This window comes from Toxorhynchites rutilus, chromosome 3 (assembly GCF_029784135.1).
Source record: "Toxorhynchites rutilus septentrionalis strain SRP chromosome 3, ASM2978413v1, whole genome shotgun sequence".
Classification (NCBI taxonomy): domain Eukaryota; kingdom Metazoa; phylum Arthropoda; class Insecta; order Diptera; family Culicidae; genus Toxorhynchites; species Toxorhynchites rutilus.
Genome location: NC_073746.1, coordinates 227,005,485 through 227,023,729, shown reverse-complemented (window position 1 = coordinate 227,023,729; position 18,245 = coordinate 227,005,485). Strand labels below are relative to the sequence as shown.

The 18,245-nt window shown below is 38.6% G+C and overlaps 1 protein-coding gene and 1 long non-coding RNA gene across 2 annotated transcripts; one reads left to right on the top strand and one right to left on the bottom strand.

The window, feature by feature from the left end:
• Positions 1 to 1,051: 1,051 nt before the first annotated feature.
• LOC129777591 (splicing factor U2AF 50 kDa subunit) lies at positions 1,052 to 8,045 on the top strand. Its single transcript, XM_055783959.1, has 5 exons — positions 1,052 to 1,224; positions 1,346 to 1,945; positions 2,014 to 2,105; positions 6,475 to 6,711; positions 6,774 to 8,045. The coding sequence occupies exons 1-5, from the start codon at positions 1,221 to 1,223 to the stop codon at positions 7,113 to 7,115; spliced, it is 1,275 nt and encodes a 424-aa protein (XP_055639934.1). The 5' UTR covers positions 1,052 to 1,220; the 3' UTR covers positions 7,116 to 8,045.
• Positions 8,046 to 15,204: 7,159 nt separating this feature from the next.
• LOC129776082 (uncharacterized) lies at positions 15,205 to 16,454 on the bottom strand. The gene is made up of 3 exons (XR_008743054.1): positions 16,221 to 16,454; positions 16,042 to 16,160; positions 15,205 to 15,829 (listed from the first exon to the last, which is right to left on the bottom strand). It is a non-coding gene; the product is annotated as an uncharacterized LOC129776082 (long non-coding RNA).
• Positions 16,455 to 18,245: the final 1,791 nt, after the last annotated feature.

The following is an 18,245-nucleotide window of genomic DNA, read 5'->3' as shown; positions in this document are numbered from 1 at the left end:
TTCTACCGATAATGGGTAGTTTTTCAGTAATTCAATTATCGTGTATTTGTACCTCTACGGAAGTGATGCCAAGTGATTTTGTAAATGTTGGCCCGAAAAAGGCCTTCACAATCATATTGAATGAAAATAGAAACAATTATAATTTTTATCCTATATAATGTAAGATAAATTATACAATAAACCATTAGATCTATCTTGATGTTTTGACGTTTATTCCGATGAGTATAAAATGCAATGTTTGTATGATTATACTATATTCACTATGGGCCTGATTCTCGAATACACTTCACGGTGGAAACGGAATGAAACGTATATGCGATTAGTTTCCCACTTAACTTATTACAAAATCAAATTATCTTCAGATGAAATTTTTATATGAGATTATTATATCACATGAAGAAAACAAAGCTTTCCACTCACATTGAATACCAGTTTGATACGAAGAAGTTGATTTTCATTAATGATTTTTTATTTGAAAAGTGCTCATTCTGCCTGAAAACACATTATTATCTTCGACACTTCACTAACTCGTAAAACGTAGTTCAATGGCCTGCCGTTTATTTCATTTTCACCGTGAAGTGTATTCGAGAATCAGGCCCTATAACGGTATACAGGGATTCACCTTTAATTCGACATCTTGCTAATTAGACAGTCCTGTAATACTACGCAAATATGTGGATATTTTCGCCTTTAATTGGACATTTTTGAAAACTTTTTTTTTGTGCAATTTTTCTTTTAGGAGTGTTTTCAACTTAGATTATGTATTGTGCCCACTTCTCTAATGGTTATTTGCTAATTTTTCAATATTACCTCTAATAGGCAATTTTTATGTTGAAACTTGTCTTTCACATTGTGTTATGTTTGTTGATATGTCACAATCGCCTCAAATGTGACACTGAGTGGTGCCATGGTATGTCGAATTAGAGGTAACTTACTGTACATACTTTGAAATGTTTTCAAAACAGAGAATGTTTTGTCATCTGGCATCCCTTTTTAGTGGTACCCCTCGTTTTGACATTTTCGCTCGCTTTTTCGCCGTTAGTCGTCTGTCTCGTATACAATTTTCAGCATCTAGGCTTCGGCATCATAAGTTGGATATATTCGGCGAGGAAAAGGAACAATTTACGATAGAACGTAAATAAAGCTTTAAAATACAAAAAGTTTTGCCGCAAAAAGTGAAGAAATAGTTTGCTGCATAATAGAGTTCAGTTTCAGCTAAAATGGGTGAGTTATTTTGTAAATTATTTTCGGCTTGTGAATTTCCGTCATCAGCATGGAAAATCAATATGTCAGACTGGTGCATCCATAGAACCCGTTTTTGCTTAATGCGTTTGTATTTTTCCAGATCGCAATAACGATCGGGATCGGGGTAGGAGGCATCGCTCTCGGTCACGTTCCCGCGATAGGCGCCGCAGTCGGAGCCGAGGTGAGCGAAAACGTTCGCGATCCAGGTCACCATACCGGAAGGGTCGATCTCGCCGCAGGAAGCCATCGCTCTACTGGGATGTCCCACCGCCAGGCTTCGAGCATATTACCCCGCTGCAGTATAAAGCTATGCAGGCGGCTGGACAAATTCCGGCCAATATTGTAGCGGACACTCCGCAGGCAGCGGTACCGGTCGTAGGTTCCACGATTACTCGCCAGGCCCGTCGTTTGTACGTCGGAAACATTCCCTTCGGTGTAACCGAAGAGGAAATGATGGAGTTCTTCAACCAACAGATGCATCTCTCCGGGTTAGCTCAGGCCGCCGGAAATCCGGTGCTCGCGTGTCAGATAAATTTGGACAAGAATTTTGCTTTCCTCGAGTTCCGCTCAATCGATGAGACCACCCAAGCGATGGCTTTCGATGGGATCAATTTCAAAGGGCAAAGCTTGAAGATCAGGCGACCGCATGATTATCAGCCGATGCCTGGTATGACGGATTCGGCAGCCATTCCTGTTCCGGGTGAGTTTCGATTCAATTTAGTTGTATTAAATAGAATACTAATGACCGTTTCTTGCTACAATTTTCAGAGAAATTCTCCGGAGTCATCAGTACAGTGGTTCCCGACTCGCCACATAAAATTTTCATCGGTGGTTTGCCAAACTACCTGAATGAGGACCAGGTAAGTTCTGTTTCAGTGCACGATGAATTATGTGGGATTGGGTGATTTGTTTACCTTGTGCTTTGGTTTCGGATTTTATAGGAACACATTCACAATAGTTCTTTGCAGGGTTCTCTTGTAAAATTTATTTTACAGCTGATTTTTACAACATGGTGGTATTGTTTTCGAAAGCTACCGCCAATGTTGTGAATTTTGCGGAAGACTATTTCTTCTATGAAGTGCTGTCTTAAAGATTTTGGACTCATAATATTGATAAAATCGTTTATTCAAACTGTTATTGTGATGATTCAAGACGTGTGTTCAAGACGGCAACTGCAGTTTTGTTGGTTTATCTCCAAGTTGCTCTCGAACGATGAATTGAGAATAGTCCATCAATACCTCATGCGAGAATGTGATATTCTTTTTCCATTCTAGTGAAATCTCGCCCAACAAAGAACATTTCTCCTTTTCCAGTTTTTCAGCGCTTTAGAAATACGGAATGGAACGGTTTTGCCTATTTCAGTTGATTTAAATTTCCAGGAACAAGATTTCAATTTAGCAATCAAATCAACGCCGCATCCAGTGTGGGGAAGAACAAAAGTGAAGAATCTTTTGCAGGTCGAGCGTCGATTCTTTTTTTTTGCAGGACATGTATTTTGTTCCTTTCAGCCCCGATTGCCGCCAATAAATTGCTCCAAAATTTTCGCCATTCTCTTTTCCCCAGGGCGAACAACAGGACGCGTCTTTTTTGTTTCAGTTTTCCAAAGAGGCTCAAGCGTTTGGTGGTCTGCCGAAGATTCTCTATTTTGCAGCTATTTAATTTTCAGCAAAAATACAAATTTCCAGCTCAGAAAACCAAGTAAACCCGTTACTGATCAAACTCTTTTTTATCTTTTTTTCGTTTCCCATGTCTACGTTTGTAGATGCTTAGGTCGGTTTGGGCTGGCTTGGTCTCGGTCACTGTCCGGCTGAAAGGCACTACACTTGTTTAGGCAAATTTAATCATGTTGAACAAAATAGAAAAAAAAAGTTGAATGATTTGGTTGTATAAAGCAATGAAAAAAAAAAGATTATTTTGAAAAGTTGAGACCACTTGAGCCAGCGGGAGCAAGCAAGGCAAGTTCCATCCAACAAATGAAACATCCGTCCAAATACTTTCTTTGCAGCCGCCCTTCTTAACATGTGTAAATTTCGACGTTAAAGTAAAAGTTAGGGGTTTTTTTTGAAAGGAATGATAGGGCATTTCAGCATTAACACGCGCGAGTTGGTTAGTGCAGGGAGAAGTTAGGATTTTTAGGCTTATTTCAGGGGATAACCAACCAATTGCTAGAGTCGGTTTTCTATGTGCGCCCTTTAGTGGTAAGTACTTGTAGGATGACGTGCGACATTATTATGTATAGGGGAAGTGGAGGCAAAGGAAGATGTCCATTTCCAGCTTCCACATACCGCTACCATCTCAGTTTTTCGAAAAATATTGTAGTTCAACTAATTATTTTTTAAGATATCATCCGGTTTTTATTATAAAAATTTGAAATAGTATAATATTCAGCATTAGATCAAAAGTTGTAAAATCGAACTTTTTTAAATGTAAGGACAAACTGGTTCTCTAGGGTGCCAATGAATGTTTGGGAAAAAATAGACCCTAACATTTCAAATAGTTACTCCATAAAAAAATGTTCACCATCTCGAAAAAACACGCTATGCAGAATGTCAGCTCAATCGGAAATAAGGAAAAGTGGCGCGAAGCGGTCAAAGTTCTATTTTTTTGAAAATCGAAAAATGGTGGAAGTAATGGAAGTAAAGGAAATCGAGGTTTTCAAAGAAAATTTTTTGAGGCCAAATATCTTAAAATTGCATGAAACGTCGATATCTACTGTCAAATCGACATTCTGGGACAAACGATTTTCTAGATAACTGTAAATCTCGACGTGCCTTGAAATTTTGAGACATTTTTGGTTTTTGGGGCCGGGGAAGGTTTTCGTGATATTTTGAGACCCCTCCCCCCTCTCTAAGGGGTGGCTGCCATACAAATGAAACACAAATTTCTGCATTACTCGGAAATTAACCAAGCAAACGAAACCAAAGTTGGCATGTGAAAGTTTTAGGGTGCAATAAATGTTTCTATGATGGTTAGACAGTCCTTCCCCCACTCAAAGGGGGGGCTGCCATACAAATGAAACACAAATTTCTGCATTACTCGAGAATTAATCAAGCAAATGAAACCAAATTTGGCATGTGGAGGTTTTAGGATGCAATAAATGTTTCTATGGTGTTAAGATACTCCTTCCCCCTCTCTTAGAGGGGGCTGCCGTACAAATGAAACACAAATTTTTGCATTACCCGAGATCAAGCAAATTAAACCAAATTAGGCATATGGAAACTTTAGGGTGTAATGAATGTTTCTATGGTGGTTAGATACCCCTCCCCCCTCTCTTAGGGGTGGCTGCCATACAAATAAAACACAAATTTCTGCATTACTCGAGAATTAATCAAGTAAATGGGCGGGACGAAGTTTGCCGGGTTAGCTAGTGTCATATAAAATGAGATACATTTATGCGTTGTTTCTTGTCCAAACTTGTTTGAATCATCCTTGAAACATTAGATACATGTATGAAATAAGTTGGATCTGTTCACTTAGAGTAGTAAGCGAAATTTTCTCATACCTCCAAAAAGGGCTTTATTCCCGTTTACACTTCACGATGCAAACGATTTCATGATGAAATATTCCTTCGTTGTAGAGCACAAGGCAGGCACATCTAAGGATGTTTGATTGTTTGATTTCATTTTCGGTTTGATACGCTAAATAAAATTTTCGGGGACGGGAAAATAAACGGAGAGGATAACACCAAGGACTGTCAATTGAAATAACTTATCGAATATCCAAGTAGTTTTTCTGTACCTAGTAGCAACACTACACTTCCAGCGAAGTCACTTTCAACCATTGTTTCCGACACAATTTCGTAGAAAATACATGATCGGTCGGAATCGAATCACCTTCCATCAATAAGCCCAAAAACGTTCCCAAAATAATACAAGCCCTCACCAAGCAAACAAAAATCAGTTTACTTTTTTTTATTATTTCGGATATCACTTTAGGATGCATCGAACTGTTGCATTGAAATTTATTGTAATAACTTTTTTGTAAAAGATTTTTTGACCCTGAAAAGTGCCAAACAAACTGTCATATGTCGAAATTTGTATCTTTATTTTGCCAACGCACTCTTCTAGACAAACTGAATGCAGCCACAGGCAATTTTGCATCAGTATAACTAAGCGGGATTCCCGGTTGCACAGGGAGTTTTCTCCAACATATCGAAGAAAATGTCGACAGAAAACCTGTTAAATCCTCTGGCTCGTTTTACGGGCGTTGCCTCTGGTTTCCAAAAGGATACATTTGAATGGCGATCTTGAAACCCTTCCAGCCAATCACGAGCAGCTAGCTTGTTCGTCGCGCTAAAATAATGTTTTATATGATTCCTTTCTCAACATCAAAAGCCAGCTTCTAGATGTTTTTCTTGTTTAGGTCATAAAATGTAAATTTAGGTCATAAAATGTAATCTACATATCAAACAGGTGCTTCTCTAGCTCGTTTTCCTGATCTGTTGTGAAGACAGACGTCTTGGAACACATCCTCTTCTCTCTTCTCGGCGAACCAATCCGTCTGCAGAGTGCACTCAGTGGAATTCCGTAAGTGGTTGAAGCGGCTTGTTTGGACATTTCTTTGTTTACTGCGTCTATTGCAGTTTTCAACTGTTCTTGTGTCTGGCTTTGGCAATCAGTTTTCCTCTTATAATCACGAGTCAGCTATAGAATCAGAAATTAACTTTTAGGTGATGACTCTGCCTCCCAAAAGTAAGATCATTTCGATGCAAATGACTAGCTAGAATTAAACAAAAATCTGCTTACCTCTTCGAGACTATGACTATGTGAACAGTCGTCAAAACTGTTGATTTCGCGAAAATTGCAGGTCGAATAAACTAAATCACGAAAGAAAACCCTTAAATACAATGCGCACGAAACTATGGCCGAATGGCTACCGAAAAAAACCATTTTTGATTTTATTTATATTTTGACGGCTTTACTGATGTACAGGGTGACTCAGAAGTCTTGAAACTCTTCAAACATGGTATAGGTGACTATCAATATGGGGTCAATAGTCAATAGTTATGCTACCAAACAAGCAGGTGGCCACTTTGCCCCCACTCACCCCTACATACAAAGATTGTAATCCTATCCACACGATTCGTGAAGAAGCTAAAGGGTGCACTAGGTTTCAATAGGATATATGAAAACACACCATACAATTTATGAGTGAACGTGCGGATTCTAATACTTTTCTTTTCCTTATGTTTTTTGTTCGTTTTCTGCAACTGCCTGAATTTATCAACAGGTTAAGGAACTGCTGCTATCATTCGGTCAGTTAAAGGCTTTCAACTTAGTCAAAGATCCTGCGACTGGTTTGAGCAAGGGCTACGCATTCGCTGAGTATGTGGAATACACCATAACTGATCAGGCTATTGCTGGTTTGAATGGTATGCAACTTGGTGACAAGAAGCTGATCGTACAACGCGCGAGTGTCGGAGCGAAGAACTCCAACGTGGCAGCCGTGGCTCCGGTTCAGATTCAAGTAAGTAGAAAAAAGATATTTATCGAGGTAGAATAAATCGTTATAAAATGTTTTTTCCATAGGTCCCTGGACTTTCGCTGGTTGGCTCATCAGGTCCACCGACGGAGGTGCTTTGCCTTCTGAACATGGTGACACCGGACGAGCTGAAGGACGAGGAAGAGTACGAGGACATCCTGGAAGATATTAAGGAAGAGTGCAACAAGTATGGTGTTGTGCGAAGCGTGGAAATTCCCCGGCCTATTGAAGGGGTCGATGTGCCGGGCTGCGGCAAGGTCTTCGTGGAATTTAATTCAATCGTTGATTGCCAGAAGGCACAGCAAGCGCTTACCGGGCGTAAGTTCAGTGACCGAGTCGTTGTCACGTCATACTTTGACCCGGATAAGTATCATCGTCGTGAGTTTTAATTTATCTGCTCCTCTGTGGAAAATCATCTACACAGAAGCGGGTAACACAATGGGGGCCTCTTGATCGTGCATTTTCAGTTTGGGGCCCTCGAACACAAAACAGCATTCGCTGTTAATAGCGTATGTAATATAAATTCAGTGGAGGGTTCATTACTTTCAAATTATACACTCGGGAAAGACAGCATACAATGTGCGGGAGAATGATGGAAAAAAGCTACAAACAGCCGCAAAACACACCTAATTATGCAAGGTTTTGCTTGTTTATTTCAATCTCCAAAGTTTTATTGCAAAAGTTACGCTCTAGGTTTATATCTGCAATCAATTCATTATTATTAATAATAATGCGTCTTACAAGCTTGTGACGCAAAAACTAACTAATACTTCAAGATTTGTTATTACAAGGACCCAAACTCGGAGAAAATCTTTTGAAAATACAATAAATGATAGCAAACAATAAACTGGTAAATTCATACGGTGTGAACTAAATCCAGAGAGCGTGTACACGTACAATCCGGCAAATACAGGCGCGAATAATAACGCGGCAAGATGATGATGGTACACGCGCAAACAAAACTTTTTCAATTAAGTATATCTTTCTGCTTGCGTGGGTATTTGTGGGTGCATCATCACGCTTGGTTCGTTCCAGGGATGGGTTGCAACTGACAGTTTGCCACGCAGCGGAGACGTGTCTTAATTGAAATCTTTCTTGTGTACGCAAATAGTCTCAAATGTGTCTGCTGCTCCAGCTGGTGGAACCTGCGCGTGACAGCAGCAACAGTTGAAAGCTCCTCGGAACGCTTCGTTTTCGCTGGATTTAACAATTCTGTGTCGCTCGAGTATATGTGTAATTTGAAATAACTTTAGCAACTAGATTAGCGATGAAATTGAGGATCTGTGGTGAAGAAATAAAGAGGAAACTGCACATTTCAATGGCTGCCTCTTTCAATTGTTAATATCACAATCCATTAAATATAGTTATTCATATTTCGGAGCTCATTGTTTGAGTGATGTGAATTACCTTGACGAATCTGAATGGAAATTTTGTTAAGATTGTCCCACCCATTCGTCGTGAAATTTTAATGTAGATTATCTTAATTTAGAAATAATGGAAAATGCTTATTCATGTCAGTATTGTTGTGATCATTTCTATTAGAGATGTTTACACGAAGATCAGTGCAAAATGCGACAGCTAATTTGATTCCCAACTGTTCACTAGGGTGCCAATGAAAATGGTCATCTCGAATTTCAAAAAGTTATCATATGAAAAATGTTCACCACCTCGAAAAAACACCCTACGAAATGTTGATTTTAACTTCCAAGACACTAATAAATAAAGTCCAAATGAGCTAATATTTTGCATAGGGTATATTATCGTGTAAACCAACATTTCGCAGCAAGTTCCGAATGAAAATCGAGATAACCATTTTTACTGGCACCCTGAACCATACGTTTTGTCTCGTGATCCGAATAAAAACCATGAACCATGAAAATTGATATATATTCGATAAGTTTACATCGCGATACCCCTGTTTATGTTTTGAGTCTTTTGACGTTGAGAAAGTACTGGCTTGGGTCTGGGGCATTTGAACACGTGCTCGCACTTTGTGAACTCGAGAAAAATGGAGAATGCAGTTATTCAACAACGAGTCCTTTGTGCATCCGAAAATTGGTCGTTCGAGAACGGCGAATCGCACCGGGCGATTGCCAAAAAGTACGACATCAGCAAGGCAGCGGTCGGAAAAATTCTTAAGAAGTTGAAGACGTTCGAATCGGTGGATCGCCCAGATAGAGGAATTATACCCAAAACAGATGCCAGAACAGGCAAGAAGAAACATCCGAAAAGTGAAGAAAAATCCGAATGTTACCATCTGGCAGAAACAGATGAGCTTCAGCTTTCGGTTTCGCATCGGACTGTTCGTCATCGTATCGAAGCGCATGGGTTCAGCAGCAGGATGGTTTTGAAACGGCTTTTCATTAGCAAGACGAACGAAGCCAACATGATGGTGTGGGGCTGCTTTTCATGGGGTGAGGTGGGCAGCTTGGTGAAGATTGATAGAATCGTGGCGGCAGAGTCGTACTGTAACATCCTGCGTAAAAATCATCAAGACAGGTCTTGAAAAACGCTTCGTTTTCCAGCTGTATAACACGTCCAAGGTAACAAAGTTATTCTTCCGGTTGTGTTCAGGGTTGCCATAATAAAATATGTGTTTTAGGTCCCAAAAATCTTTTTATGTTGATTCTCAGAAAATCTGTATTGATCTGTAGTAAAAATATGATGCTTCATTGAGGGAAGTTTGCACAGTTACCAGGATCTGAATGTTTACATTGCGCTACGTAAGTAGCTTGTTATAACATTGAAACAACATAATAATGCAACAATTTAAAAAGGAGAACTCTCAACGCTTGAAAAATGGTCATAAAGTTGCTCTTAATCCATATACTTAGTATACGGACAGGATCTGATTTTATTTAGATTTACATTTTGACGTAGTACTACGTCTTTCATTTCTATACCAGGGTGTAAAATCAAAGTTTCGAAAACGAAAGCGTTACGCCGGAGACCGAGATTTTGAGCGTTAATAGCTCCTAAACAACTGAACGAAATGGTATGATAAACACTTCATTCGAAAGATAAAATGTCTACGCGTTATATACTTGTTACATTTTGATCCAAAAACTTGTTTCAATAGCCTTAAAATTGTTCTCAAAACAGGCTATTGAAATCACCAATCGGTATATAAGCGAGCGCCGCTCTGAAATCTACTCAGTTCTAATTGAACAGCGATTGGAGCATGTTGTCGCTGTTGTGGTGAAGCTCTTCGTGTTTATCATGAAAGCGCGGATGAACGGTGTCACCAAGAGCCTGTTTGTGCACCTTAGGCCAGAAGGGAATCCATCAGGAGGAGAGTGATGCCACAAACGGTTTCCCGGGAAGACATCGCTACACACACACATACACGCGCGGAATTCTTTCCGTTTGGATGCAATTCAGCATCGAGAAAGTTCCGGAAAGATCTAATCATATCTGGAAAATAATCTGCCAGTTCCTCTGGGAATTTAAAAATACATTCATGTGAAAGAGTTTATTTTAATGTTTTCTAACCATATAACACAGCGACCAAATACATTTGATTTTGTAATTTTTCAACCAAGTGGAATTAGTAGGAAAGCTTCTGAAGATTATTCTTCCCCATCAGTAGGATATTTCCGTATCCAATATTGTATGCGTACGCAATCGATTATTGCTCAGTCGCCGAAAGTTTCGAGCTCAGAGAGTTCATTCCCCTCTAGTTTGCCTTCCAAATTGCCATCGTAAACCACACCTTCTCTCGATTCAATCACACACACAAAACATACTTAAGCGATATTCTGGTGGTGAGACGCATTCATTCTTCGTGAGGACATCGACAAGACAACATCGTTGCCTAACGTGCTGGACGAGGTGGACGGCGAAGGATCGACACATACACGCGCAGAATTCTTTCCGTTTGGATGCCATTCAGCATCGAGAAACTTCCGGAAAGATCTAATCATTGCTGGAAAATAATCTGCCAGTTCCTCTGGGAATTTAAAAATACATTCATGTGAAAGAGTTTATTTGAATGTTTTCTATCCATGTAACACTGTGACCAAATATGTTTCAAGCAAGTGCTATTAACAGATGGTTATCGAATTAGCATTAACCACTGGTGGGCTTCCAGTATCGAGGAAAATGTGGAAATATCTAATCGTTGATGGAAAATAATCTGCCAGTTCCCCTTGGAATTGAAAATTACATTCAAGCGAAAGAGTTTATTTTAATGTTTTCTATCCATAAAATATCCATATAACACCTTTGATTTTGTGATTTGTCAATCGAGTGCAGTTAGCAGGAAAGCTTTTGAAGGCTATTCTTCAGAACAAGGTTTTTCGTATCCTATATTGGATGCATAAAACCTTGTGCCTCCAACGTAACGCTCTCGTTTTCAAAGTACCCCAAATATTCATTTATTCATTCATTCAGAATGGATTTAGATTCAACTTCGAACAAATGATCTCTAAATCAACGATAGTCCTACGTCACCCTTGCGATTATACCATAGATATAACCCACTTCCTGTTTTTTCTGTTTTCAACCAGTTCAATTGCTTCTGTTTCTACAAATTCAACAACGACGTAGGCTCGTGTGGTTTCTTCAGATGCTGTTAAAAATTACTACATCTGTTTCAGTCGTCGTTGAACCTCTCTAGGATTGCGTCTAATGTCTGTAATACGTCATTAAATCCGTCGTCAGTTCCGTGACGCGATCGATATCTAGTTGTTTTAATAGTTCTCGTTATATGTTCCCGAAAACGTGATGCTACGTCAAAACGTATCGACGATTCTTTTAGACATTTTCAATACGTAAAACAATAAGCTTCGAACTAAAATAAATTTCCACGACAGTATTAGCACACTTTTGAAATTCACATTCACTGTTCACTAGTAAGAAAAAGATAAACAGTATTATTCATTCATTACGAAGCTTGCTTAAGAAACAGACTTTTACATCTTTTCACCTTAGATCGAAAATGAGAAGGCTTCACGGTACATATGAATGCGATAATGTCTCTCATTCAGACTGATTCGAATGCTATATGAACACAATTGGTGAAATGGGAAAAATATTATCAACATCAAGCCATAACAAATATTCGAACGCTATTTTAGAAAATCTGTAAATCTGTATGAAAATAAAAAAAACTGTGATCTGTACAGATTCTTGCTTTCAAAAAGCCTGAAATTATTCTGTAGATATGGTAACCCTGCTTGTGTCGCATCAAACCTCTTGAATTGCACCCACAAAGACCGTATCTTAACCGATTGGAAACCTATGGGTCATCCGCGACGGTCGACAAAACCGTTGTCATCAATGAAAACAATTATTTTGAAGTCCTGGAGCGCGCGTGGGAAGTACTACATCCACTATACTTGAAAAACAGAAATCGGGTTATATCTATGGTATAACCGCAATGGTGACGTAGGACTATCGTTGATTCAGTGATCCTTTGTTTGAAGTTGAATCTGAATCCATTCTGAATGAATGAATAAATGAATATTTGGGGGACTTCGAAAATGAGAGCGTTACGTTGGAGGTACAAGGTTTTATGCATCCAATATTGGATACGAAAATATCCTACTGATGGGGAAGAATAATCTTCAGAAGCTATCCTGTTAATTGCGATTGATTAAAAAATCACAAAACCAAATGTATTTGGTCACAGTGTTACATGGATAGAAAACATTCAAATAAACTCTTTCACATGAATGTAATTTTAAATTCCCAGAGGAACTGGCAGATTATTTTCAGTAACGATTAGATATTTCCACATTTTCCTCGATACTGGAAGCCCACCAGTGGTTTATGCTAACTCGATAACCATCTGTTAATAGCACTTGATTGAAACATATTTGGTCACAGTGTTACATGGATAGAAAACATTCAAATAAACTCTTTCACATGAATGTATTTTAAATTCCCAGAGGAACTGGCAGATTATTTTCAGTAACGATTAGATATTTCCACATTTTCCTCGATACTGGAAGCCCACCAGTGGTTAATGCTAATTCGAAAACCACCTGTTAATAGCACTTGATTGAAAAATATTTGGTCACAGTGTTACATGGATAGAAAACATCAAAATAAACTCTTTCACATGAATGTAATTTTAAATTCCTAGAGGAACTGGCAGATTATTTTCCGGATCTTTCTCGATGCTGAATGGCATCCAAACGGAAAGAATTCCGTGCGTGTATGTGTGTGTGTAGCGGCTGCTTCGATGGTCACCTTCTCTTCTCCTGAAGGATCGGCTTCTCTGTGCTCCCTCACAGTTTCAAACAAACTGCTCGCGTTTCAGGGCAGATCTCGATCCTTCGCCGTCCAGCATCCTCAGCAACGATGTTGTCTTGTCGATGTCCTCACGAAAAATGAATGCGTCTCACCACCAGAATATCGCTTAAGTATGCTTTTTGTGCGTGATTGAATCGAGAGAAGGCGTGGTTTACGATGGCAATTTGGAAGGCAAACTAGAGGGGAATGAACTCTCTGAGCTCGGAACTTTCGGCGACTGAGCAATAATCGATTGCGGGCGCATACAATATTGGATACGGAAATATCCTACTGATGGGGAAGAATAATCTTCAGAAGCTATCCTGTTAATTGCGATTGAATGAAAAATCACAAAACCAAATGTATTTGGTCACAGTGTTACATGGATAGAAAACATTAAAATAAACTCTTTCACATGAATGTATTTTTAAATTCCCAGAGGAACTGGCAGATTATTTTCAGTAACGATTAGATATTTCCACATTTTCCTCGATACTGGAAGCTCACCAGTGGTTTATGCTAACTCGATAACCACCTGTTAATAGCACTTGATTGAAACATATTTGGTCACAGTGTTACATGGATAGAAAACATTCAAATAAACTCTTTCACATGAATGTATTTTTAAATTCCCAGAGGAACTGGCAGATTATTTTCAGTAACGATTAGATATTTCCACATTTTCCTCGATACTGGAAGCTCGCCAGTGGTTTATGCTAACTCGATGACCACCTGTTAATAGCACTTGATTGAAACATATTTGGTCACAGTGTTACATGGATAGAAAACATTCAAATAAACTCTTTCACATGAATGTATTTTTAAATTCCTAGAGGAACTGGCAGATTATTTTCAGTAACGATTAGATATTTCCACATTTTCCTCGATACTGGAAGCTCACCAGTGGTTTATGCTAACTCGATAACCATCTGTTAATAGCACTTGATTGAAACATATTTGGTCACAGTGTTACATGGATAGAAAACATTCAAATAAACTCTTTCTTATGAATGTATTTTTAAATTCCCAGAGGAACTGGCAGATTATTTTCCGGATCTTTCTCGATGCTGAATGGCATCCAAACGGAAAGTATTCCGCGCGTGTATGTGTATGTGTGTGTGTGTAGCGGTGTGTGTGTGCTCATCAGCGCTTTCATGATAAACGAATAGCTTCACCACAACAGCGACAACATGCTCCAATCGCTGTTCAATTAGAACTGAGTGGATTTCCGAGCGGCGTTCGCTTATATACCGATTGGTGATTTCAATAACCTGTTTTGAAAGCAATTTTAAGACTATTGAAACAAGTTTTTGGATCAAAAAGTAACAAGTATAGAACGCGTAGATATTTTATCTTTCGAATGAAGTGTTTATCATACCATTTCGTTCAGTTGTTTAGGAGCTATTAACGCTCAAAATCTCGGTCTCCGGCGTAACGCTTTCGTTTTCGAAACTTTGATTTTACACCCCGGTATAGAAATGAAAGACGTAGTCCTACGTCAAAACCTTATGGAGAGCATGCCGAAGCGCTTACAGGAGGTCTTGAAGGATAAAGGAGGTCATATCAATTATTGAAATGTTCTTCTTTCTCTCAAGGTGAAGGTGGAAGGAAGCCACAAATGGCTGCCACAATGGCGCTCATTTTTTCATCTCCCTCCTTCACCTTTCGCCCGAAAATCAATAATTTTGCGAAACAGTGCGAAAAACATGATCGTTTTCAGTGGAGGCGATCTGGAGTAGTGGTAACATCCATGCCTCTCACGCTAAAGGTCACGAGTTCAATTCTCACTCCCGACATTCTTCCAAAAATGGAAGTAAAAAGTGACGAACCAGCCAAATGAGTTGAAAGTCACTATAATACAAATAAAAAAAAAATCGTTTTCGTGTCATGAAAATCAATAAAATTAAATTTTTTTGATATCAATACAATTATTATTTTTACGTTTAATGGGTCTATAATGTAAGTTTTAGCAACTTTAACATTGGTTATAAAATTGTATTACAGAGCTCGGAACACTGCCACGGCTGCCTCTGCTGTAAAACATAGTATCACATTCAATCAAAATGCCTCGGCCAACGAAGAGAAGGGTTAAAGCTCTCCAATGTGAATATGTGAAAAAAAAAGATCAACGAAGGCAAATATTAAGAAATTATCAACATCAAGTTACTGTGCGGAAGAACTTGTTAATACCAAAAGATCCTCAATTTGCATGTGTTATGAATTTGCTCATGTTACGCTCGCGTATGATCATTATTTTATTTCATATGCAAATACATCTTCTATATATATTTATATTTACAGTTGTTCATCGGAACACATCGTTCATACATCTTACTTAGTATTGAATTGTTATTTTTTTTCAAATGTATTCTGAGACTCGTGTCTGTGAAGCGTCACACAGTCTGATAAGTGAATTGATCTATTTACGTACGAAAATAAAAACAAGCTGTGTGATTTGCTCTTCTCTCACAAACACTATCACCCCATGAAAACACGTGCTTTTACCTATACTAATACAATGGCTTCCTTCCACCTTCACCTTAAGCTTATTTGCAACTTTTCTGATCTGGGCACTTTTTTGTCACTGTTTTTTGTGTATCCCACATTGTTTTTTTTTCTATTAGGAAAACGTTTATTTTTCTCAGTGCAACATGAATAAGAATTCAAAAAGAACATAATAAATTAGACTTTAAGAATGATTACGATGTGTTATAACATTATTTTTAGATCGTTTAGCCACAATATTAACCCTTTGCGATCGGAATTAATTTCCTTTGATAGAGATCCTATTATCTTTCCACGCTAATAATATTCTGTTTACACCGAGTACCGTTATCTATTATCCATAGAATCTCCGTATACATTCCTGAAAAAATTCACTAGACATTAAAATTCGTTTGGAAAAAAGTTACACTGTTGAACAAAGTATTTAGTATGATTCCATGCTGTGATGGCTGAGAGCAGCTAAAGGGTTAATACAATAGTAATTGAATAAATGTTGTGAACAAATTAAGTCTAACTCATAAGCTATTACCTTAAGCCAGTAATATTTTATCGGAAGTAATTCATTCATTGTACCTTTCATCGGTCCAGCACTCGAACGCACAGCGTATGTATGAAAGAAGACAATTGTGAAGAGTATGTGCAAACTTCGATTTTCCTAGCCTTCTCTTACTCAATCAATCGTGGGTAATCTTCTGTAAATAAATGATTCAATAACAAACTTTGGAACGAGTACCATAGCACCTATTACACACTGCAAGATGAAATGAAAGCGAGAGCGATGATGGGGATATTTAGTTAGTGCGGTGCGAGATGAACTTTGCGTAACACTGATCGCAGTTTATGTAGGTATAGCTCAGATGGTTCGCATTTTGACGTAGGACTACGTCTTTCATTTCTATACCGGGGTGTAAAATCAAAGTTTCGAAAACGAAAGCGTTACGCCGGAGACCGAGATTTTGAGCGTTAATAGCTCCTAAACAACTGAACGAAATGGTATGATAAACACTTCATTCGAGAGATAAAATGTCTACGCGTTCTATACTTGTTACTTTTTGATCCAAAAACTTGTTTCAATAGTCTTAAAATTGCTTTCAAAACAGGCTATCGAAATCACCAATCGGTATATAAGCGAGCGCCGCTCGGAAATCCACTTAGTTCTAATTGAACAGCGATTGGAGCATGTTGTCGCTGTTGTGGTGAAGCTCTTCGTTTATCATGAAAGCGCGGATGAACGGTGTCACCAAGAGCCTGTTTGTGCACCCTAGGCCAGAAGGGAATCCATCAGGAGGAGAGTGATGCCACAAACGGTTCCCCGGGAAGACATCGCTACACACACATACACGCGCGGAATTCTTTCCGTTTGGATGCCATTCAGCATTGAGAAAGTTCCGGAAAGATCTAATCTTTTCTGGAAAATAATCTGCCAGTTCCTCTGGGAATTTAAAAATACATTCATGTGAAAGAGTTTATTTGAATGTTTTCTATCCATGTAACACTGTGACCAAATATTTTTCAATCGAGTACTATTAACAGGTGGTTATCGAGTTAGTATTAACCACTGGTGGGCTTCCAGTATCGAGGAAAATGTGGAAATATCTAATCGTTACTGAAAATAATCTGCCAGTTCATCTGGGAATTTAAAAATACATTCATGTGAAAGAGTTTATTTTAATGTTTTCTATCCATGTAACACTGTGACCAAATACATTTGGTTTTGTGATTTTTCAATCAATCGCAATTAACAGGATAGCTTCAGAAGATTATTCTTCCCCATCAGTAGGATATTTCCGTATCCAATATTGTATGCGCCCGCAATCGATTATTGCTCAGTCGCCGAAAGTTCCGAGCTCAGAGAGTTCATTCCCCTCTAGTTTGCCTTCCAAATTGCCATCGTAAACCACACCTTCTCTCGATTCAATCACACACAAAAAGCATACTTAAGCGATATTCTGGTGGTGAGACACATTCATTTTCCGTGAGGACATCGACAAGACACCATCGTTGCCTAACGTGCTGGAGGAGGTGGACGGCGAAGGATCGACACATACACGCGCAGAATTCTTTCCGTTTGGATGCCATTCAGCATCGAGAAAGTTCCGGAAAGATCTAATCATTGCTGGAAAATAATCTGCCAGTTCCTCTGGGAATTCAAAAATACATTCATGTGAAAGAGTTTATTTGAATGTTTTCTATCCGTGTAACGCTGCGACCAAATATTTTTCAATCAAGTACTATTAACAGGTGGTTATCGAGTTAGTATAAACCACTGGTGGGCTTCCAGTATCGAGGAAAATGTGGAAATATCTAATCGTTGCTGGAAAATAATCTGCCAGTTCCCCTTGGAATTGAAAATTACATTCAAGCGAAAGAGTTTATTTTAATGTTTTCTATCCATAAAATAGCCATATAATACATTTGGGTTTGTGATTTGTCAATCAAGTACAGTTAGCAGGATAGCTTCTGAAGATTATTCTTCAGAACAAGGTTTTTCGTATCCTATATTGGATGCATAAAACCTTGTGCTTCCAACGTAACGCTCTCGTTTTCGAAGTCCCCCAAATATTCATTTTTTCATTCATTCAGAATGGATTTAGATTCAACTTCGAGCAAATGATCTCTAATTCAACGATAGTCCTACGTCACCCTTGCGGTTATACCATAGATATAACCCACTTCCTGTTTTTTTTCGATCACACAACGGCTGTTCCGGAGGCAATATATCGAAAGAGTTACCTGGATGAAAAAAAACATTGTTGCAATGTTGCAAGTATTTCTAG

What these genes read in the sequence shown, in the direction of transcription:
- LOC129777591 (XM_055783959.1), top strand. An exon ending in GGCAGCCATTCCTGTTCCGG is followed by an intron (nt 1,946 to 2,013) that starts GTGAGTTTCGAT and finishes TACAATTTTCAG; the next exon opens with AGAAATTCTCCGGAGTCATC. An exon ending in TGGCTCCGGTTCAGATTCAA is followed by an intron (nt 6,712 to 6,773) that starts GTAAGTAGAAAA and finishes TTTTTTCCATAG; the next exon opens with GTCCCTGGACTTTCGCTGGT.